This window comes from Pituophis catenifer, unplaced genomic scaffold (genome assembly GCF_029215685.1).
Source record: "Pituophis catenifer annectens isolate HBS135680 unplaced genomic scaffold, rPitCat1.0.hap2 SCAF_10, whole genome shotgun sequence".
NCBI classification, from domain to species: domain Eukaryota; kingdom Metazoa; phylum Chordata; class Lepidosauria; order Squamata; family Colubridae; genus Pituophis; species Pituophis catenifer.
Window position 1 is genome coordinate 14157439 of NW_027256890.1, and position 22838 is coordinate 14180276.

The 22838-nt window shown below is 50.8% G+C and overlaps 2 protein-coding genes across 2 annotated transcripts in view; one reads left to right on the forward strand and one right to left on the reverse strand.

The window, feature by feature from the left end:
- SMTN (smoothelin) overlaps positions 1-13356 on the forward strand; it is a 43691-nt gene extending 30335 nt beyond the window's left edge. Inside the window, exons 15-20 of the mRNA XM_070951108.1 lie at positions 379-441; positions 2819-2989; positions 4953-5076; positions 5509-5660; positions 8763-8831; positions 11875-13356. Coding sequence (XP_070807209.1) covers positions 379-441; positions 2819-2989; positions 4953-5076; positions 5509-5660; positions 8763-8831; positions 11875-12025 — 730 coding nt within the window. The 3' untranslated portion in view covers positions 12026-13356. The remainder of the gene's footprint in view (positions 1-378; positions 442-2818; positions 2990-4952; positions 5077-5508; positions 5661-8762; positions 8832-11874) is intronic.
- A 635-nt stretch (positions 13357-13991) lies between these two features.
- SELENOM (selenoprotein M) lies at positions 13992-22126 on the reverse strand. The gene is made up of 5 exons (XM_070950865.1): positions 21986-22126; positions 17413-17448; positions 17079-17113; positions 15896-15974; positions 13992-14945 (listed from the first exon to the last, which is right to left on the reverse strand). Exons 1-5 carry the CDS (start codon positions 22091-22093, stop codon positions 14748-14750), a joined length of 456 nt encoding a protein of 151 aa, XP_070806966.1. The 5' UTR covers positions 22094-22126; the 3' UTR covers positions 13992-14747.
- Between the last annotated feature and the right edge of the window lie 712 nt (positions 22127-22838).

Consider the following 22838-nt stretch of genomic DNA (forward strand, 5'->3'; position numbering starts at 1 on the left):
TAAATTGAGGATAAAGAAGCAACTGAATATTTTTTGATATGGGACGTATTCTATCAATGGCAAGATAACAGAAACAGAAGTTAGAAAGGAAGAGATATGAAAAGAGGAAATGGTAAAGTGGAGAGTTGTTAGAGAAGATGATGTTAAGTGTTAAGTTAAATATTAAAATATGTTATTATATAATCAATATGATGGTGATGAACATCGCAACAAAGATCTCTAATGTGACTATTTAAACATAACTGTAGCCTGAACCCACAATATTTGATGAAAATTGAATGTTATATAAATCAAACAAATAAAACATGGGGGGGGGGAAATGCTTCTATTGGACCGGAGGTCATTTCCTTCTCTCTCTCTCTTCCTGCCTGTTTCTAGAAGATGGCAACACTTTGTCCAGACCAAATCCTACAGCTCGTCGTCTTCCAAGAAAGTGGGCAGGTAAGACCGCCCCCCCTACTCAAATCTTCTGAGTCTTGCACGGCTGCCCTTCTGAGGTGCAGCCAAACCCCCAGCCAGACTCACCCAGGAGTCTAATCTTGGCTTAGGAAATGCTCAGAGAGTGCATGAAGAAAAGGAGGCTCTGTGTGTGTCTGTGTGGTGTACGCACAGCTGATTCAGGATGTTCACTCTGGTCTCTAGCTGAGATTTGGCAGTGGCTCCTATGTATCTGGAAGCGTGAGCTCCTCAGAAAAGGCAGACACACCACCTCTGTGCGATAGATAGATATAGATTATAGAGAGATAGTGAGATAAAGAGGGAGAGATTATAGATTATAGAGAGAGATTAGAGAGAGAGAGATTAGAGAGATAGAGAGATAGATTATAGATTAAAGATATAGATTAGAGAGAGAGATTATAGATATTATCTAGAGATAGATAGATAGATAGATAGATAGATAGATAGATAGATAGATAGATAGATAGATAGATAGATAGATATAAATTAGAGAGAGGGAGGAAGAGATTATAGATATAGATTATATATATATATATATATATATATATATATATATAGAGAGAGAGAGAGAGAGAGAGAGAGAGATAGAGAGATAGATAGATAGAGAGAGAGATAGAGAGAGAGATAATAGAAATATATTATATATAGAGAGGGAAAGATAGATTATAGAAAGGGATAGAGAGATAAATATATACATATATATACGCATACATACATACATACACATACACAGTTTTGAGAACGGGCAATACAATTTCATTTTTAACGTGTGCCAGTGTGCTCACAGTTAAAAAAAAAAAGACAATAAAAGTTATGAGTGAAAAAAAAATCACGGATGATCCGTAAGGATTACCTCTGGCGCTGGGCAAGAAGGGGACCCAAGGAGAGGAAGGAGAATTTGTAGCTTCCACCCCCACCCCATCCAAAGGGACTCAAAACAGTCGAAGGACCAAAAAAAACAAAAAACAAAAAAAAGAACCACCTGAACCCAGAGGACAGGTAACTTATCTCGCAAGGCCTGTGGTTGAGCGGAGCTGTCCTTTTGCATATGTCTTTTTCGGTGTTATTTATATCCTGCTTTTAAATAAGACTCTCTTAAGCAGCTGGCGCCAACTCTGAAAACAGGCGGAGAATTAAAACCAGGCTAAAAATAACTCGAATCCAAGCAAAACACAAAAGGCAAGAAAGGGGGCATTCTTAGCCGTCATCCACCCTCCGGCTCTCTGCAAGTTGGCACAGCCAAGCGTTGGCAAGCAGCCCTCTGCGCCCCTCGCCCAAAGGACCGAGCCTTTCGGTGTCCTCCAGATCTTGAATCCTCCGAATTCTGCTTCCAAGATGCTTTTCTCTTCTTCTTTTTTTCTTCTCTTGTCTCCCCTCCTCCACCCCCCAAATTTGTCATCCAAAAGGGACGGACGTCCTGTTGAACGCAGGATGCAGGTGGCACCCTCTGCCACTTTTCTCTCCCGGGCGAAATAAACATGATGGGCCTTTTGGAGCTCAAAGGGTCCCCGAAGCCATTGAAAGAGTTGGGGTGTTTTTTTGCTCACAATGGGCTGTTTTTCCCGACCTGATTGGCCTTCCAAACCTCGCATAGATCCCTTTGGGGGGGGGAAGGGGATGGAGGCAGGGATGGGATTGAAAAATTTTAGCAAGGGATTCTCTGCCTGGTTGCTGGGGGGGGGGCGTGGCCTGCACGGTGTCCTGCACCGCGGCGGGGGGAGGCGTTTATGCCCTCCCCGAGCTCCAGAGGCTTTCCTTGAGCCTCCGGGGGGGGCAAAAACAGCCTCCCCCGGGCTCCAGAGGCCCTCCAGAGATCGGAAACTGGCCTATTTCTGGACTTCCAATACTTCCGGAAGGGCCATTTTTCACCCTCCCAAGTCTCCCGAGGGCTTTCCTTGAGCCTCCAGGAGGGCGAAAACAGCCTCCCCAGGCTCCGGAGGCCCTCCAGTGGTCGGAAGCGGGCCTGTTTCTGGACTTCCTGGTACTTCTGGTAGACCCATTTTTCGCCCTCCGCGTGGGGCCCTGCACTTACCTCGCATCCAAAACGGGCCGCGTGGAGACTCCTGGGAGGAGCGGGATGGGGTGGGCGGAGTCAGCCAGTCCTTGTAACTACCGGTTCGGCGAACCAGATTAAAATTAACATCCGATTCACCCGAACCGGTCCGAACCAGCTGAATCCCCCCCCCCCGCCGGATGGAGGGAAGAGACAATAGATGCTATTTAATTGAATTAATAAATAACCCGCCAAGTACTTGAAGCTGATTCGTTTGTCTTCTTGGAAAGGAGGGGATGGAGGAATCCCTGTTTTGCTCTGGCATTTTGTCATTTTTCCTCCTCTTTCTTCCGCCCCTCGGCACAGCATCTTCGAACGGGAGGATCCGAGCCCCAGGTCCGGGAGCAGTCTAGCTGACTTGGAGAGGCGCCAAGCCGAGAGGAAGAAGGAGATCATGAAGGCCCAGGCCATGCCCAAGATGTCTGCCTCACAGGCACGCAAGGCCATGATCGAGAAGCTGGAGAAGGAGGGCGGGAGGTGAGGAACTGGGCTTGAGGGGGAAGAAATGGGACGTGCTGAGATCCTCTGGCTGGGGGAGTGTCTGTGACAATTTGCCATGGCCAACTTCCCATGGCCAACTTTCCATGACCAACTCTCCATGGCCAACTCACCACAGCCAACTTCCCATGGCCAACTCAACATGGTCAACTTCCAATGGCCAACTCACCATGGCCAACTCAACATGGCCAACTTTCCATGACCAACTCTCCATGGCCAACTCACCACAACCAATTCACCACAGCCAACTCAACATGGTCAACTTCCCATGGCCAACTCTCCAAGGTCAACTCACCATGACCAATTCACTACAGCCAACTTCCGATGGCCAACTCACCATGGCCAACTTCCCATGGCCAACTCAACATGGTCAACTTTCCATGGTCAACTCTCCATGGTCAACTCACCATGACCAATTCACCACAGCCAGCTTCCGATAGCCAACTCCCATGGCCAACTCGCCGTGGGACAACTTGCTCCCAACTTACACTAATATCAAAGAAATGGTGGAATAAAGAATGCAAAAGGAGAGACAAAATGTGAATGACAATCAATCAATCAATCAGAACAGAACTGGAAGGGATCTTGGAAGTCATCTACTTTTGAAAGCAACCTTGCTTCCGTTTTAATCCATCGGACCTCTTCCGCCCCCCCCCCCTACACACACACACCCCAACCCCACTGAAGGAGCCCCACTGAGGTTAGCTCATTTTGCTACCTGGGTTATCTAGTAATTTGTAACGGTTGGGTTGGGTAAGATGTTGAAGATTTTTTAAGGCTGGAGATCGGAATGTTCTCTCTCTCTCTCTCCCCCCCCCAAGGATTTCTGCTCCCCATTCCCAGCCTAAACCTTCCCGGAAGGAAACAGACAAGAGGCTGGCTTGTCTTCAGCTGACATCTTGGCGGCTTCCTGGAGGGACCTTCTTCCTGCAAGGGCCTTTCCGCGGCTGAGTTCCCAGCGCGAGATGGTCCCCGAGGGAGGCCGCCTCCTGCCAAGCCTGTGGCTCTTTTAATCCAGCTGGTGCCTCGTTTTGTTCTAAATATAGCAACTTGCTCTCGCTCCTGACTTTCTCCTTTCCTTTCCCTTTCCCTTTCCTTCTTTTTTCTTTCCTTTCCTTCTTTTTCCTTTCCTTGCCTTCCCTTTCTTTCCCTCCTCCCTCCCTGCTTCCTTCCTTCTTCCCTCCTTTCTTCCCTCCATCCCTCTCTCTCTCCCTTCTTTCCTCCCCTCCCTCTCCTTCCTTCTTTCCTTCCTCCCTCCCTCCTTTTCCTTCCTTCCTTCCCTCCCTCCCTCTCTATCTCTCCTTCCTTCCTTCCTTCCTCCCTCCCTCCTTTTCCTTCCTTCCCTCCCTCCCTCTCTATCTCTCCTTCCTTCCTCCCTCACTTCCTTTCCTTCCTTCCTTCCTTCCCTCCCTCTCTATCTCTCCTTCCTTCCTTCCTCCCTCCCTTCCTTTCCTTCCTTCCTTCCCTCCCTCCCTCCCTCCCTCTCTGTCTCTCCTTCCTTCCTTCCTTCCCTCCCTCCCTCTCTGTCTCTCCTTCCTTCCTTCCTTCCCTCCCTCTCTATCTCTCCTTCCTTCCTTCCTTCCTTCCTTCCTTCCCTCCCTCTCTATCTCTCCTTCCTTCCTTCCTCCTTCCCTTCCTTTTCTTCCTTCCTTCCCTCCCTCTCTATCTCTCCTTTCTTCCTCCCTTCCTTTCCTTCCTTCATTCCCTCCCTCCCTCCCTCTGTGTCTCTCCTTCCCTTCCTTCCTTCCTTCCTTCCTTCCTTCCTTCCTTCCTTCCTTCCTTCCTTTCCTCCCTCCCTCCCAAGTGACACTTTGGGGCCACCAACACTCTGGTTGATGTCCAGGGAAAACTTCGGAGGATGCTCATTTTGGGAGGCACCTGGGCTGGCCGGGAGGCCTGCCCCCAAAGCAGCTACAAGACTCCTGCTTTGTCTTCTCCACAGCCCCGCCAACCCTGCGATGGCCCGGGGTGGAGTCCAGCGCTCTTCCAGCTTCGGGGTCCCCAATGCCAACACCATCAAGCAGATGCTTCTGGACTGGTGCCGCGCCAAGACGCGGGGTTACGAGGTGAGCCCCCTGCCCGTCTCCCGCGGCCTCCCTGGGCCCAGCCCTCTTGGTGGCTGAGTGGCTAAGACACTGAGCTTGTCGATTGAAAGGTTGGCAGTTCAGCGGTTCGAATCCCTGGTGCCGCGGAACGGGGTGAGCTCCCATGACTCGTCCCAGCTTCTGCCAACCTAGCAGTTCGAAAGCAGGTAAAAAAAAAATGCAAGTAGAAAAATAGGGACCACCTTTGGTGGAAAGTAACAGCGTTCCATGCGCCTTTGGCGTTGAGTCATGCCGGCCACATGACCCCGGAGACGTCTTCGGACAGCGCTGGCTCTTCAGCTTTGAAACGGAGATGAGCAGCGCCCCCTAGAGTTGGGAATGACTAGCACATACAGTATGTGCGAGGGGAGCCTTTCCCTTTACCTTACCTCATTTCTCTCCCCCCTTGAGCAGCACGTGGACATCCAGAACTTCTCCTCCAGCTGGAGCGACGGCATGGCCTTCTGCGCTCTCGTCCACAACTTCTTCCCTGAGGCTTTTGATTACACGCAACTCTCACCCCAGGACCGAAGGCACAACTTTGAGATGGCCTTCTCCGCAGCTGAGTAGGTATCCCTCTGCGGGGCAGGGTCTGTTCCGGCCAGCTTGGCAGGCTGGCTGGCTCCCAGAAGAGCTCCTGACCTCCCCCTATCTAGCCCACCCAATAGCAATAGCACTTAAGGCTTATATACCGCTTCGCAGTGCTTTCTAGCCGTCTCTCTAATTCAGGGGTCAGCAACCCGCAGCTCTGGAGCCGCATGTGGCTCTTACATCTCTCTGCTGCGGCTCCCTGTCTCTGGTTGGTGCCACTATTTTGAGAGGAGCTTCCGATTGTTGGGGGGGGAAGCATGGCATGCCAGAAGGAGATTCTATGGCAAGGGGCGGGTTTTCCGGTCGGCTCCACAATTGATAGGGCTTTTGGTTAGGACAGGTAGAGGAAAAAGGACACCGCACTAGGAGGAGACTCTATGGTGGGGGAACCAGACTTCCAATCGGTTTCAGAATTGGAACGGGGGGCTTCTGGTTAGGACCTTTGTGGCTCTTTGAGGGTTTAAGGTCGCTGACCCCTGCTCATATGGTTTACAGTCAGCCTATCCAACAGTCTGGGTCCTCATTTTACGGAAGGAGTCCACCTTGAGCCTGGTCAGGATCGAACTGCTGGCAGTCGGCAGAATTAGCCTGCAATGCTGCATTCTAACCACAGGGAGGGAGGGAGGGAGGGAAGGAAGGAAGGAATGAGGAAGGGAAGGGAAGGGAAGGGAAGGGAAGGGAAGGGAAGGAAGGAAGGAAGGAAGGAAGGAAGGAAGGAAGGAAGGAAGGAAGGAAGGAAGGAAGGATAAATGGGAGGGAGGGGGGGAAGGAATGAAGGGCAATAGTACCTAGACTCACAGACCGCTTCACAGAGCTTTCCAGACCTCTCTAATCGGTTTACAGAGTCAGCCTCTTGCCCCCAACAATCTGGGTCCTCGTTTTACCCCACCTCAGAAGGATGGAAGGCTGAGTGGTAGAAGGTCCCCCAGGTAATTCCCCTTCCCTGTTTCACAAAATAAGATGGTGAACCTCAACAGACTGGCGCTCGACTGGGCAGCATGAAAAAAAAGAGGGGGGAGAAGATGACGGATGTCTTCTTGAGGATAGAAATTCGAGGCCGCTTGGTCAAAGGGACTCTGCCGCCGTGGCCATTTTGTGGGAGCGCTCACAACTCGCTCGCCAAGGGCCCCAGAGCTGCCCGCTAGGCGAAAGAACGGGGAGGGGGATCCAGTTAGGAAAGACGCAGAGGAATATGATCCGGCGGGAGATCACATTTTGGCCAACGAAAAGAGAGCTGTCGCCCTGCAAGTTTTTGGAAGCAGAATGTCAAAATCGGCGTCTATAGTTTTCTGAACTCCCCAAATTCAGCCATTCTGGACGTCGGAAAAGCAGACATGCCTTGATGGGTGAAGATGGCACGATGCCGGGCATTTTTCCTGTTTTTCTCTGATCTGGAATTCCTCAAATTTCTTCCCTCGTGTGGTTTTTTTCGTCCGTGAAATGGCTCCTGCGGACGTTCCTGAAGGACGACACGTCGGGGTTGGGATGCATTCAAATGGGGGGTGGGGGGTTGTGCATTTCTGCCTGGAGCTGAGCATGTGGAGGAGGGGAGGAAGGCGGGCATCATCGGCCAAGGGCGATAAGCAGCTGCGATCCCTGTCGTAAGGTTGGCATCACCAGCTGGGCTCCCGTTGCAGCTTGGAGTAGGATGCGATGGAGGGAACGGGGGGGGGGGACTTAGAGCCTGTTTGAGTTATGGAGCGGCTGGCACGGCAGTGGCTTTCTTCGGCTTTTGCCTTTCCGGCGAGGATTTTACTCCGGCAGCGAAAGGGAGTGCGTGAGAAAACTTTCTGCCTTTTCCTTTTTTGCTGTTTTCTGCCTGTCCCTTCTGGTGCTTCCTCCCTCCAAGGCCTTTCTCATTCTTCCCCTGAGCAACGGCGAGTCCTCGTCTCTCCTCCTGCATTTTTCCAGGGTCTGGTGGCCCTGTGGATAGTGGCACTTGCAGAACCAATCTGAGACGTGTGTGTGTGTGTGTGTGTGTGTGTGTGTGTGTGTGTGTGTGTGTGTGTCTCCTGACTAGCCTCTCTCCAGCTCTCCCCCTCTGCTGCCTGTGGCTTCTGACCCATTGGGTTTGGGGAAATCGGGCAAGTGGGACCGGCTGTTCTGCCTCCAGACTGCAGCGTGGTTCGTTGTCCGCCCTACTCTTTCTTCCGCCGAGAGTCTGAGGTGTAGACCGCAAGACCGAGCAAGCCCTTCTCCCACGGCCCAAACTCAGGGGCCTCCTGTGCAGCTTCTGCCTTGCCCTCCTCCCCCCACACCCCTAATTCTTTCTCATTTTTCTTGGCTTGGCGCACTCCGGCTGTACAGAGGCCCGTTTCCAAGGATGGGGCACACACAGAGCGAGTCGCTCATCCCTTCTCTATATGTTGCCGTATAGAGCAGGGTTCCCCAACCTTCCCAGTTGGTGAGGGTGGTGGGGAAGGGGGAAAAGTGGGGGGTGGTTTTGTGGGAGGGGCAGGGGCGTGTGTGAGCAACGGTGCTCGCACGAGTGGGACGCCGAGCTCCCCTGCGACGCTCGCGCGAGTGAGTCCTCAACCGCCTGGGACTTAACGTGGCCCGGCTGCGAATAGGCCACGGAGCGATCGTGGGCCATGGCCCAGAGGTTGGGGACCCCTGATACGGAGGGCACAAAGAGCACCCCGCTCAGTTTCCTGTCCTATCCACCTCTCTGTCTTTTTGTCTGTCTGTCCTGGCCGTCCCGTCTAGATATTCGTCGCATCCTTCGCTCCCCTCTCTTCTGCATCTCGCTCAGGAATGAGTCCACCCACCCCGTATCCATTGGCACCCCCAACATCCCCCTCCTCTCTGTTTGCATCGCATGGTGGAGAGTCCGTGCCTGCTCACCCCATTGCATGCACGTGTGGGTCTCGTCACCGAGAATGTGGACCGAATTTATGTATCTTGTGTTTTTTTTTTCTCTCTCTCTCTCTCTCTCTTTCTTTCTTTCTTTGTCCGATTTCTTTCTCTCTTCTCTCTCCCCCGCCCCCAAATTTGTCCGGGCTGTGATCACTGGCTTCCTCTTCCCCTCCCTCCCTCCCTCCATCACAATCCCCCCCCCGTCCCCTCCCCTCCCCCAGGACACAGGCAGAATGCCCGCAGTTGCTGGACGTGGAAGACATGGTCCGGATGAGGGAACCGGATTGGAAGTGCGTTTACACGTACATCCAGGAGTTCTATCGCTGTCTGGTTCAGAAAGGCTTGGTCAAAACCAAAAAATCTTAAACCTCCCCTCCTTCAGCGCTACGGTGAGAAGCTTTCCTCTCCTGGGGTTGTTTCTTTGGGGTGGGGGTGGGTGGGGGGTTGTGTTTAGGGGATGTAAGGCCAGAGATGCACCTCCTGACCCCTCGGGTATTCTCAGCGGGGAGGTTGCGTGCGCTCGCGAGAAACACAGAGATTCCCAACTTTAAGGTGCTTTAGTTCTGGAAAGGAGGGGTGCTTCCTCAAAGACCCTCCTGGGGCAATTAGAAGGAGCATCTGTAGCTGGCTTTCCCAGGATTTTGGGAGAGGCAGGTGACGGAGGGTCCCTTCCCAGGATTTTGGGAGAGGCAGGAGTAGGACAGGAGCCGGAGGATCCCTTGCCAGGATTTTGGGAGAGGCAGGAGCCGGAGGGTCCCTTCCCAGGATTTTGGGAGAGGCAGAAGCCGGACAAGTGATGGAGGGTCCCTTCCCAAGATTTTGGGAGAGGCAGGAGCCGGACAGGTGACGGAGGGTCCCTTCCCAGGATTTTGGGAGAGGCAGGAGTAGGACAGGAGATGGAGGGTCCCTTCCCAGGATTTTGGGAGAGGCAGAAGCCGGACAGGTGACGGAGGGTTCCTTCCCAGGATTGTGGGAGAGGCAGGAGATGGAGGGTCCCTTCCCAGGATTTTGGGAGAGGCAGGAGACGGACAGGTGACAGAGGATCCCTTCCCAGGATTTTGGGAGAGGCAGGAGCTGGACAGGTGACGGAGGATCCCTTCCCAGGATTTTGGGAGAGGCAGGAGCCGGACAGGTGACGGAGGGTCCCTTCCCAGGATTTTCGGAGAGGCAGGAGCAGGACAGGTGACGGAGGGTCCCTTCCCAGGATTTTGGGAGAGGCAGGAGCCGGACAGGAGACGGAGGGTCCCTCTTCTACCTGTGCCTTGCCCAGACCTTATAAGTTCTCAGAGAAGCTGGAAAAAATGACTCAGGCCGGCCTTGTTAATAGCATCTCCTGCCTTCTCCTGGGAGGCCGAGAAGCCCCACACCGAGCGAGCTAAACAATGGCTTTATAAGGGCAGCCTGGATCGCTTGGAGCTCGCCCAGGCCTTTCCCCACTGCCTGGGGTGGGGGGCGGGGGGTGGGAGTATCATCCATCAACTCCTCTCTTGCCTTCTTCCCCCCCCCCCCAGCTTCCCTGTGCATAACTGAGTTGGGGCCTGAATTGACCCTGCGGCCCAGGTCCCTATTGGGGTTTGGGGGGCATCCAGGCTGAGAAAGCCATTGGATGGGAGACCACCAGGAGATGTGAGGGCTGTTCTTCTTTGGAAGAAAGCAACAAGGATTCCCTTCTTGTACAGTTGTGGAAAAAACCACATTCCCATCTCGGATACTTTCTCTTTTATGCTGGGAAATTTGGTTTTCTCCATCCCAGCCTTGCTGATTTAAACCACAGGTTACAAATTCACTGAAAGGGAAGTTTCCCCCCACCCCAAGAAATACTGTCAATACTCAAGTATAATCAATCAAGCTTTAAAAAATAAATAACTACGCTTTTCAAATTACTTCCAGAAGTACGAATAGCGCCCGTTTAGAATCCGCTATTGGGACAGGCAAGCACCGTGGTCAGTAAGCGGAACATCACACGACCCCGATGGGCTTATGGCCTCCTAGGTTGTTAAGTGAGTCAGTGCAGGTTGTTAAAGCGAGGTGCCAGGGGACCCTGATGTGAGATTTCTGGAGCAGCTTCTAGCAGCTTCTCCGTTTCATGGGACCACAAGAGGCTGCTACAGTCATAAGTGTGAGGACTGGTTGCAAAGCTTGGGAGTGGGGGGGGGGTGTTGCACCACTGTAACTTTAAATGGTCACTAAGCAAAGCCGTTGGTAAGTGAGAACTCCCTGTAATTGTTTGGTGGGCACCCTGAGGATTCTCTTCGCCAACCTGGCGCCCTCCGAGCAGCAGAGCTGTAGATCTCGGGATTTACATCTTCTGGCTGGGGATTATGGGTTTCATCCCACTGGTCCTTCATTTTGCCTTTTGCCCTTGGCTGGTTTCCCCCACCCCCCTCCGAAGGCTAAATCTTAAGGAGTTTGATGGCCACAAAACCACGACGTTAGTTCACCGGTCGGCCTCACTGAGGACTAGAAGCCTGACCATTTTGCAAGTGGCGTTTTGCTCCAGGGAAGGATGGTTAGCTGTGTTTTATCAGAATGCCCTGGGGCCCTGCTCTGCAGTACAACGTTCTCTGCGGGTAGAAAAGTTGACGTCCCTATTCACACTTTGCTGCTGAATTTGTATGCAGGTGGCCCTCAACTTATGACCAACAGCCCGATGTGGATGTCGTTAAGTGAGATGAATTATGTAAAATAATGTAAACATGATTTTTAATTTTCGCCATCCCCATTTCATCCTGACCCTCCTTTCTTGCACGATTCTGTTCTACAAGGTAACAGTAACAGAGTTGGAAGGGACCGTTTCGTCGATATTAATGTAACTTCCGTCCCGCAGCGAGTCAAACTCAAGGCCCACGGGGGTACTTAGATCTGGCCCGCGGGGCCGCCCTGGAAACAGCAAAGGACCAGCCTGCGGTGCCTCTGCCAACCAAAATGGGCTCCTGAGCTCCGTTTTCGGCTGCGACGGCCTCCTGCAACCCTCTGCAAGCTCTGTTTTCGCTGGCAGAGGGTTGCAGGAGGTCGTCGCAGCCGAAAACGGAGCTCGGGAACCCATTTTGGCTGGTAGGGTGCTCAGGCCGCCTCAGGCCTCAGGTCACTCGTGCCCCCAACACGAGTGACGTCGATCTGGCCATGCCCACCCCAGCCACGCCCACCCCGGCCCCCTGGGGCCAAACACAACCCTGATGCGCTCCTCAATGAAATCGAGTTTGACACCGCTGTCCTAGATCGAGTTGGATCCCGGCTTCTGGCCCCAATCGCAGCTTAGTGCGGGGGGGGACAGTTTGGGCTCTTCGTCCTGCCCCGTCCCCGAATCGAACCCGTCTCCCTTGACTTTTGCAGGATGCTGGTGGATTGCGTCCCGCTGGTGGACGTGGAAGACATGATGATCATGGGGAAACGTCCGGATGCGAAATGCGTCTTCACCTACGTCCAGTCCCTCTACAACCACCTGCGGCGTCACGAGCTTCAGCGGCGTCAGGCGCACCTGTAGCCTTCTCCTCTTCCGAGAGACCCCACCCTTCAAACGGCTGGACGGGCAGTCGAGGAGGGGTGGGCAGCTTCCCCCACTCTTCCCCACTCACCTCCTCCTCTTCTGGGGGGGGAGGTTTGAGTAGCACCTGTGCCCCCTCACCGCAGGCCAGCCGTTGGCAATTTGGACCACACCAAGGATTGGGTGGGGCCGCCCACCCCAGAAAAATGGGACCAGGACGGTTTGGCGGCCAACTTTGCACTGCACCTGCTTTTTATACCAAGGTTGTTTTGATTGTGGCTTGTAAGTTATTCTGTTTTTTTTTTTTAAAAAAAAAGAAGAAGCCCATAGCCCCACCCACCCACGCTCAGTCCTGACGGTACAAGCGACCCTGGGCCTTGCAAGAGATCTACTGGAGATCAGCTTAACAGTTCACGTGTTGTGTGACCCCCCCACGTTGTTGAAACGCAGGCTAGTTCATTTGATTGCAGCAGCTTTTCCCGTCCTCCCCCTCGTTCCTAGGGACCCACTCCCCACCCACTCCACCCCGCTGAAGGCAAGCCAATCTCGGGGCTGCGAGTAGAAACCCCTCTTGGGGGGGGGACGTTGTCCTTTCACTTCCACCTCGGGTTCCCCACCAGCAAAGCCCAGCCTGATCACGGAGAGCCGTGTGTTTTCACTTATTTTTTTTTGCACGCCGTTTTGTCACGGAGAGAAAGCTGGCCTCTGGCTGCGAAGGAGGTGGCCGGGGGGGGGGGGGGACGTGGGAAGGGAAAGAGGGCAGGTTGTGCTCCTGACCCCACCCATCCCAAATTAGCTCGCTTTGGTCTTTGGGGAGGCAGCCTCTTGTGCTCGGCTGCCCCAGCCGTGGAACCGCGCACTTCCCTTGGTTCGCAAGAAAATACTAGAGGAGGGGTGGTTTTAAAAAAAAAAAAAAAAAAATGAGCCCTGCCATGGGATGGGGAGGGGGGCTGTGCCAGCTCAGAGGGGCTCTGAGACGATAGATGTTGCTGAGATGTTCCTTCGGCCTCTTGCTAAAGGGTTGCTGAGGGTGAGGGGGGGGCATATCTCAACTCCATGACCAAAGGAGGACTCAGATGGGGAGTTTTATTCCCGTGAGTTCCCACCGGGGTGCCGTTCCTCTGGTACCCCACCCTACCCTGAACTCCCTTGCCCGCTTCAAGTGACTCCGAAGTGGGGCAGACCAGTCCTTGGGGGCTGCATGGGGTGGAAACGGGACCGTGGACTGTGTACCTACGCGTCGCCAGCCTCCCTCTGGGATTGTAACCCTTCTTCGCGCCAGCACAAGAATGTATCGGCATCACCAAGACAATAAAGCGTTTGGAATTGTTGTCCCTGCCTCGTTCCTGCCTTCGCCTCGCCCGCACGCCTCCCCTCCCTAGCCCTGATGAGGTTACCTAGTTGGGTAATAAAACGTCGGCAAGAAAGTAAGCATTCTCAAAGAGCATTAGGGACCCCACACTCCTCTTTGAAATCCCAATTCTCTTCTAGCCCTGATGACGTTACCGAGTTTGGGTCATGAAACGTCTTGAAGAAAACAACCACGCTCAGAGAGTACCAAGGACCCCACAATCCTCCTCCTCATAGCTAAATGTCTACCGAGATTCTCCAGTCATCCAGGTCACAGTTGTCCCAAAAGTGGTGTGGTGGTGTTTTTTTTTTTAGGAGACCACTGGACTTTCTGTTGTTTTTTTTCTTGGAAGACGTTTCGCTTCTCCTCCTCCTGTCTCAGAGCCAAAGAAGCTTCTCAGAGCAGAAGCGAAACGTCTTCCAAGAGAAAACAACCAGAAAGTCCAGTGGCCTCTTGAGAAAAAAAAAAACACACCGCACCTTTGGCGCACCCTCGCGATTGTGCTCGTGTCCAACCGGTAAAGTTTGGCAGGGAATTTTCCCTCGTTGAAAGTCTGCCAAAAAAACCCAACAACACACAAGAGGCAGAGGCTTCTGCTGGTGGACAAAGGGCAACTTTATTGTTACTATCCTAAACCAGTCGGGGTCTGCCGACCTGCTCCCCACAACCAGGCTGCGCACCCCCAGCCTGATAGGACGTGTCCATCCACCTCCGGCAGCAACAGCTTTCTGCAGAAGGCTTCATCCGGTCCTACACAGGTGAGGCACAGCTGGAGGGGGGGAGTGCTGGCCACGCAAGTGGCACCTTGCCTGGTGCAAGAATGCCAGTCTTGAGAAGGAAGGGAAGAATCGCTCGAGGCTTCGTCTGGTCAATCTTGTTAAAGAGAACTGCGTTCTCTCTCTGTTACAGGCTGTCCTTGACTTAACGACCGTTCGTTTCGGTGGCGCTGAAAAAAAAACCCCGACTTGTGTAATCATCCCAGCGCCGCGATTTATGGTTGCGGTCGGTGACCGGCTTGCCGCTTGACAAGAGTCCGGCGTCCCTCAAGTTCGTACGGTCTCCCCGTTCGCAACCTTCCCACGGTTTTTCCAAGTCTCCGCTGCGGTCGTAAGTCAAGGACCGTCTGTAGCAGGCCTGGGGTGGCGTTTGTGTGTGGCTGTCTTTTTATTTTGCACGTTTCTCTTCCTGATGGGAGCACGTTCTTCCCCTTAATTGGCAGCCTTTTGCATCTTTGAATATTAAATCTCTCTGGAAGCACAATTCAACGGTGAGTGAACCTCAAAAGATTATCTAAATATTTTGAATGCCCCGAAACTTCCCCTTCTTCCCAAGAGACACCCCTCAACAAACACCAACAGAGCACACCGAATTCTATAGGTCTGAGCCCCCTGCCCCCTTTTTCTCCTTCCGGTGTCTTCTCATGGCTTCCACATCCGGTGGCAACGAATTGGCAGGTGCCATCTGGTAGGCGTCGGGAACAGGAGAATCTGGTGTTTCTTTCCGGTAGAACCCCAATTCTTGTATCAGTTGATTTATCTCGTCCCGGGTCATCTCACTCAATGGGATTCTCTGTAAATTAAAGGCAAATCATAGGGACTAGCATCCTCTGGCCGCAACTACAGCAAGACAGCTGGATGTTAAGCCAACTTCATCCCTGGAAGTTTTCCAGAAGAGACTGGGCTGCCATCTTGTCAGAAATTAGTAGCCCGACAGCGGCCAGCAGAGTTGGACAGTGAAGAGGTTGGGGAGAAACTTGGGCCAGTCCTGGGGGCTGGGGAAAGCTCGGACGAGGGCTCTGCATCGGAGGCAGAGAGGGGGCCACGGCCATCTAATAGTTATGTGCAGCCTCCAGAGTCTGACATCAGCGAGGCAGAAGAACAGTGTGAGCCTGTCCCCAGTGTGCGTATGCGCAGAACTGCCAGGAGACAGGAACAATTAAGAAAAACAGGGTCAACTTGGAAGTAAGGCTTGGAGATGATTGGCCCCTCCCGTCATGATTGGCCCCTCGAACGGGACGTGAGCTTTTGCAGGAAGCAATTCGTTCCATCTGGTCAGTAAAAGCTGTGGAAAAGCTCTGTTTGACTCTGTGCTAAGTTTGGCCTTGCCCTGCGTGTGGCAGTTAGTTCTCTGGCAGCATTCCAAGGGAGATAAGGTGGGTGTTTATAAACATTCCCCTGAAAGACTGTTTGAGAAGCCTGCCGGATTGGGAATGATAATAATTTCACAGCCGTTTGAATAAAAGAGGTTTTACCGGGACTAAGTTTCTGCTGTTTACTTTCTCAGGTCAGAACATAAGGTCTCCTGCTTGGGTGGGGGGGTTAGACTAGATGACCTACAAGACCCCCTTCCGACCCTGTGAAACCTCGGAGTTAAATCTATGCTGATCTGTAACGTAGAAGCTACATAAACAGCTGATGGCCGCAGGGCACAAACTTTGCTAAGCTAAACGTCGGACTGTTCAAAGCCTCGTGACTGATAATAGAAGAAAGGCAAAAGATGACAAAATAATTCCCTCTCACCTGGAGCTCTTCAAACTGAATGTTGAGCAGGATGAGTTCGGGGTCCGCTCCAGCCAGGTATTTCAGGTCCATGTTGTGGCTAAGGTGGTGCGTTAAGGAGCCGTATCGGCTGCTGGAGGGGGACACCCCGCCATGCGCGTGTCGTGATTTGGTTCCCTGCATGTGCTGGAATTCGGGATCTCCGTGGCTTCTGTTTTTGCACAAACTGGACCCATCAAGGGGTGAAATCTACTTACCTTCCTTACTGGTTTGGAAGCACACGCTCTGCGCATCTGTACACCTTCTGCGCATGTGCAAAACCTTCTGTGCATGCGCAGAAGGTAAAAAAACATTACTTCCCGGTTAAAACCAGGAAGTAATGACACCCAGGCGGCGATCGCTACTGAATCGCCAAATCACAGGGAAAAATTGCTACCGGATCGGGCGATCCAGTCCAATCCGGGAGCATTTCACCCCTGGTGCCCCCCCCCACATGGGCTCCGTCTACAACAGGGGATATGGCGAGTTGACTGTGATGAGTTGGCCATGGCAACTTGGCCATGGCAACTTGGCCGCAGCAAGTTGACCATGGCAAATTGGACATGGCGAGTTGGCCACAGCGAGTTGACCATGGCAAATTGGACATGGCGAGTTGGCCACAGCGAGTTGACCATGGCAAATTGGACATGGCGAGTTGGCCACAGCGAGTTGACCATGGCAAATTGGACATGGTGAGTTGGCCACAGCGAGTTGACCATGGCAAATTGGACATGGTGAGTTGGCCGCAGCAAGTTGACCATGGCAAATTGGACATGGTGAGTTGGCCACAGCGAGTTGACCATGGCAAATTGGACATGGCGAGTTGGCCGCAGCAAGTTGACCATGGCAAATTGGACATGGTGAGTTGGCCACAGCGAGTTGACCATGGCAAATTGGACATGGCGAGTTGGCCACAGCGAGTTGACCATGGCAAATTGGACATGGTGAGTTGGCCACAGCGAGTTGACCATGGCAAATTGGACATGGTGAGTTGGCCACAGCGAGTTGGCCATGGCGAGTTGGCTGTGGCAACTTATCCTATTCCATTCAAGGAGGGACTCTGGCTTGAGACTCAGCAACCCTCAAATCGGGAAGGACGGCAGAGTCCAGGTAGCGGATGAACCCAACAGAAGGTGAGCCTGGATGAAACCTCAGCAAAGGATACTACAAAGGCAGGTCTTCGTCGATAAAGGCCTTCACCTAGAATAAAGGAAGAATCAGCCGTTAGAGGAGACAGGTTGGTCGCTGGAGGCTCTGCTGTGGGTGTGGATGGAGAAACAGGAGGGAGAAAAGCTCAGCTTCTACTCCCAGCGCCCAGAAAGAAACCTAGGAGCCTCGTTGGGAACTGACGCTCTGGAAATGCAGGCAGTTTTGAGATTTGTCCTACTGGACAATCACTTAAATCTGAGCCAGCCTTGTGCTGCAGCTGCCAAAAAGGCCAATGCAATAATCCTAGGCTGCATAAACAGAGGATAGAATCAAGATCACACATTGCTTACCTCTGGCAGGCGGTTCAAACGTCATCCTCCGCAGCTCTGGGGTGGGGGAGGAGAGAGAGAGAGAGAAAGAGCACTATCAAAAACGTGTTTCTAATGCTACGGGAGAGGGACAGTCCCGTTCAACTGGTTGGGTTACTTTTCGTGCGACCAAGGTGGCCATCCCACCGAAATGAAGAGATTAGGCTGCCTCCTAGCTGTTCCCTTCCCACCAAAGGTGGTCCCTATTTTTCTACTTGCATTTTTTTACCTGCTTTCGAACCGCTAGGTTGGCAGAAGCTGGGACAAGTCACGGGAGCTCACCCCGTTACACGGCACTAGGGATTCGAACCGCTGAACTGCCAACCTTTCGATCGACAAGCTCAGCGTCTTAGTCACTGAGCCACCACGTTCCTTTGTTATGTTTAATATTTGTTACATTAATCAAACATATATAATCCTATGACTATCATTAAATGTTGTATCTTATGATTCTCGATGAACGTATCTCTTCTTTTATGTACACTGAGAGCATATGTACCAAGACAAATTCCTTGTGTGTCCAATCACACTTGGCCAATAAAGAATTCTATTCTATTCTAGTATTAATATACTTGTTCGTTTTAAAATAGTTAATGCCAATGGTAATATTATTTAAACATACATAGTAATAGTTTTAACCACTAAACATTCCATCTAATTATTGCTTATATTCTATATAAACGTGGATTAACTCTAGGATAAGTAATGGTGACCTAACTAGAAGCTAGAATAGAGATAGAAATAAGAAATAGGGGGAATATTAGCATATATATATATATATATATATATATATATATATATATATATATATATATATATATATATATATGCTAATATTCCCCCTATTTCTTATTTCTATCTCTATTCTAGCTTCTAGTCAGGTCACCATTACTTATCCTAGAATTAATCCATATTTATATTAAGCCGTAGTCCTTCATTATTTGGTTTTCAGTATTTTAATACGTCAATTTTCTACTGCCAATCATCATATTATTTAAACATACATAACGATGCCATCTTTCAACCTCCAATCTTTCTCTCTTCAACAGTTTCATTTTCCATCATGACTCATAGCCAGCCTATTAACAGATGCTATTAGTGGGAAGACACAACTAGAAGAGAGAGAGTTGAGTCAAATTGTAAATAGAAGTCAAGATCATTTAGATAAAGATGTAAGTTTTAAGATACAGATATTTAGAAGTAGAATTTGTGTAAAGAGGTTAAATAGGCTAGAGGTACCGATGCAGAAAAGTTGTTATTAGTATTGAAATTTTGATATGTTTGTACTGTGTATTTTAATCTTAGTATTGAAATTTTGATATGTTTGTTTTTGGGTGTTTATATTTTTTGTTTTTGTGTGTCTGTGTCCGTCTGTTTTTTTTTCCTTGCTTTTTTTTGTGTATTATGTTTCTTTTTGTACTGTGTATTTTAATCTTTGGAAATTTGCAAAATCTCCATTCCCACCCCACTCTGGGGCCAGCCAGAGGTGGCATTTGCCAGTTCTCAAAATGTTCACTACTGGTTCTCCAGAACTGGCCAGAACTTGCTGGATTTCACCCCTGGGGGTTCCCAATGTGGACCGGGCCACGGCATGCCAGAAACTCTGTGGACCGGGCCACAGCATAAACAGGACGACGCAAACAAGCGAAGCCCCATCCCTGGAGACACAGGTAGCCCACGAAACCACGTCCCTTCCGGTCTGCAGAAAGACCTCTCTCCACGGAAGCGGTACCTTGGTGCCCCAAAGGTTGGGTGGGGCCATTGCCTTTGCAAGCCTTGCAACCGTTTAACCCGGCCTGAAACAATGCAGCCACGAGATCAACAACTCTTCAATAACAACAGCAATATAATTGCTGCAATTTCCAGAAGTCCCTTGAGGGAATTATGCAATTGGCATGTAATTGATTTATTGTGTTTTTCTTCAAGGCTCAAGCCAGGAGGGAAAGTTGACTTAGAGATAGCCTGCCTCCAAACGCAGAGCCCCCTCCCCCTTGTATGTGTGTGTGTGTGTGTGAGAGAGAGAGGGGGGGGTTTCACCCAACAGCTCCCTCCACCCATTTCCTCCACCACGACACCCCCATCTGGTAAGTGGGCCACGTCAGCCTGGGAGTTTCTAAGGCTTGAGTAGGGGACTGGAGCCTGCACCACAATACCCATGGTCCTCGAACCTACGACCGCCATTGAGCCCAAAATTTCCACTGTTAAGTGAGACGTCCCATCGTTAAGTGAGTTTTGCCCCCCATTTTACAACCTTTCTCACCGAAGTTGTTCAGCGAATCACTACCTCTGTTAAGCGAGTAACACAATTTGTTAAGTGAACCCAGCTTCCCCCTTGTCGGAAGGTCGCAGAAGGGGACTGCGTGACCTTGGGATGCCGCAACCGTCATAAATACAAGTCAATTGCCAAGCCTCGGGCCTAGGTCACTTTTTTCACTGCCGTCGTAACTTTCGAACAGTGACTAAACGAACGTTGCACCATTCCTTTAGCAGCCTGTACCGCTCGAGCCTTGTGTTTTACTACGTAACAGACTTTTAAAGAGGCCAGTCAGAGATCTAGAAGCGCCATTCAAACCTGCTGAAGTTGGTTGAGGTTAACTTTGTTTCGCCTGATGCAGTGAACTTGGCTTGTTTGATCCCTTTAAGGGGCTGAAAATGGATTAAGTTAGAAAGAAACCACGTCAGCTGCCTGGGCAATGCAGATGTTTTCCCTTACAACCTTTCCACTCCGGACTTCTCCAACCCGGTGCCCCTCTCCAAAGGCTTTGAGCCCCATAACTGCCCTCACTGCTATTTGGGGTAACTGGAGTGAAAGCCCCTCCGCATCTGTGGGGGGGGGGCACCAGCTTGGGGAAGGCTCCTGTTCAGCAGTTGGGTACCAGGAAGGCTGATGCCCTTCTCTTGGCACCCTACGAGTAGTCCTTACAACTGAGTTTAGCGAAGTCATAACAGCTCTTTTAAAAAAGGGACCTGCGGCCATTTGTCACACTTTATGACGGTCGCAGCATCCCCAGGGTCGTGCGACAGGGACATTCGGGGATGCTTGAACCCCCCACCCTGACTCGCATTTACGACGATTGCAGTGCCCCCCCCGCAAACCCCTTTTTGCAACTTTCCGACAAGCAAAGTAAGAGCCTTGGTAGTACAGTGGTCTAAAGCACCCTGTTATTAAGACCAGCTGCCTGCAATTACTGCAGGTTCGAATCTCCCCAGGCTCAAGGTCGACTCAGCCTTCCATCCTTTCTAAGGTAGGTAAATTGAGGACCCGGATTGTGGGGGCAATAAGCTGACTTTGTATAAATATACAAAAAGGATGAAAGCTATTGCTGAGCACATTGTAAGCCGCCCTGAGTCTCCGGAGAAGGGCGGCATATAAATCAAATTAAAAAAAAAAGAAAAGAAAGAGAAAGAAAGAAGGAAGGAAGGAAAGAAAGAAAGAAAGAAAGAAAAAGAAAAAAAGAAAAAAAGAGAAGCTGACTTTGTATAAATATACAAAAGGATGAAGGCTATTGCTTAGCGCATTGTAAGCCGCCCTGAATCTCGGAGAAGGGTGGCATATACATCAAATTTAAAAAAAAAAGAAAAGAAAGAGAAAGAAGGAAGGAAGGAAAGAAAGAAAGAAAAAAAGAAAGAAAGAAAGAAAGAAAGAAAGAAAGAAAGAAAGAAAGAAAGAAAGAAAGAAAGAAAGAAAGAAAGAGAAGCTGACTTTGTATAAATATACAAAAAGGATGAAGGCTACTGCTTAACACATTGTAAGCTGCCCTGAGTCTCCGGAGAAGGGCGGCATATAAATCAAATTAAAAAAAAAAAGAAAAGAAAGAAAGAAAGAAAGAAAGAAAGAAAGAAAGAAAGAAAGAAAGAAAGAAAGAAAGAAAGAAAGAAAGAAAGAAAGAAAGAAGCTGACTTTGTATAAAATATACAAAAGAATGAAGGCTATTGCTTAGCGCATTGTAAGCCGCCTTGAGTCTCCCGAGAAGGGCGGCATATAAATCAAATTTAAAAAAAAAGAAAAGAAAGAGAAAGAAAGAAGGAAGGAAAGAAAGAAAGAAAGAAAGAAGAAAGAAAGAAAGAAAGAAAGAAAGAAAGAAAGAAAGAAAGAAAGAAAGAAAGAAAGAAAGAGAAGCTGACTTTGTATAAATATACAAAAAGGATGAAGGCTATTGCTTAACGCGTTGTAAGCCGCCCTGAGTCTCCGGAGAAAGGTGGCATATAAATCAAATTTTTTAAAGAAAATGGGATGGGGGGGGAAAAGAAAGCCCGCTGGGGCTCCTCGTTTAACAACTGCAAGACAAAGGGACAAAACTCGCTTCGCCCATGCCTCGTTCAGCAAGTGGGATCCCGTGGTGGCCATAAGTCGAGGACTACCTGGAGACACACACACACACACAGAGAGAGAGACACAGAGAGAGAGACACAGAGAGAGAGACAGAGAAAGAGAGAGAAGTGGGGAGGGGGCCGGGCCAGTCCAGCAGGCGCAGCAACCTCGGCAGAAGCCCGCTGGAGACGCGCATCCCCGGCCAGGAGGACCCCTGCCCGCATCGAGAGACCCCCAGCTCACCTCCACCTTCCCGCGGGCCAACCACTGCAAGCGGCTCCGGTCGACCTGCAGCGGCGCCACGGCCGAGAGCAGCCCCAGCAGCAGCGGCAGAAACAGCAGCGGCGCCATCCAGATGTGGAGCTGAGCCGAGCCGGGCGCGCTTTGCTTTTTACGGAGCCGCCTTCGCTGCAGCGGCTGCCACGTCAAGCCAGGCGGGGCTCCGAAGCGGATTCCACGCCCCGGGTGGGTCCCAGGCGGGTCCCTCGGCGCCCCCGCCCCCCCTTTCCTCCTACCCTCCCGGCTCTCCTTACTGGGGTCTTCGGACTACAACCCCCATCGCTCCCAGGCAAGGGCTGGGCTCCCACGTAGTTGGAAGCTAGCAAGGGGGAGGTGGGGGCTTCGGTTCTCTCCCCCCCCCTTCCAGGCACAGTGCACCTGTTTGAAACCCACCCCCCCAAAAAAAACTTCTCGAGTTAGGACCCCCAATGCATCCCCGAATTTATGTTGCTGAGTGAGACATTGGTGGAGTGAGTTTTTTTTTTTTTTTTTAATTTGATTTATATGCCGCCCTTCTCCGGAGACTCAAGGCGGCTTACAGTGCGTTAAGCAATAGCCTTCATCCTTTTTTTGTATATTTATACAAAGTCAGCTTCTCTTTTTTTCTTTTTTTCTTTTTCTTTCTTTCTTTCTTTCTTTCTTTCCTTCCTTCCTTCTTTCTTTCTCTTTCTTTTCTTTTTTTTTTTTAATTTGATTTATATGCCGCCCTTCTCCGGAGACTCAGGGCGGCTTACAATGCGTTAAGCAATAGCCTTCATCCTTTTTTTGTATATTTATACAAAGTCAGCTTCTCTTTTTTTCTTTTTTTCTTTTTCTT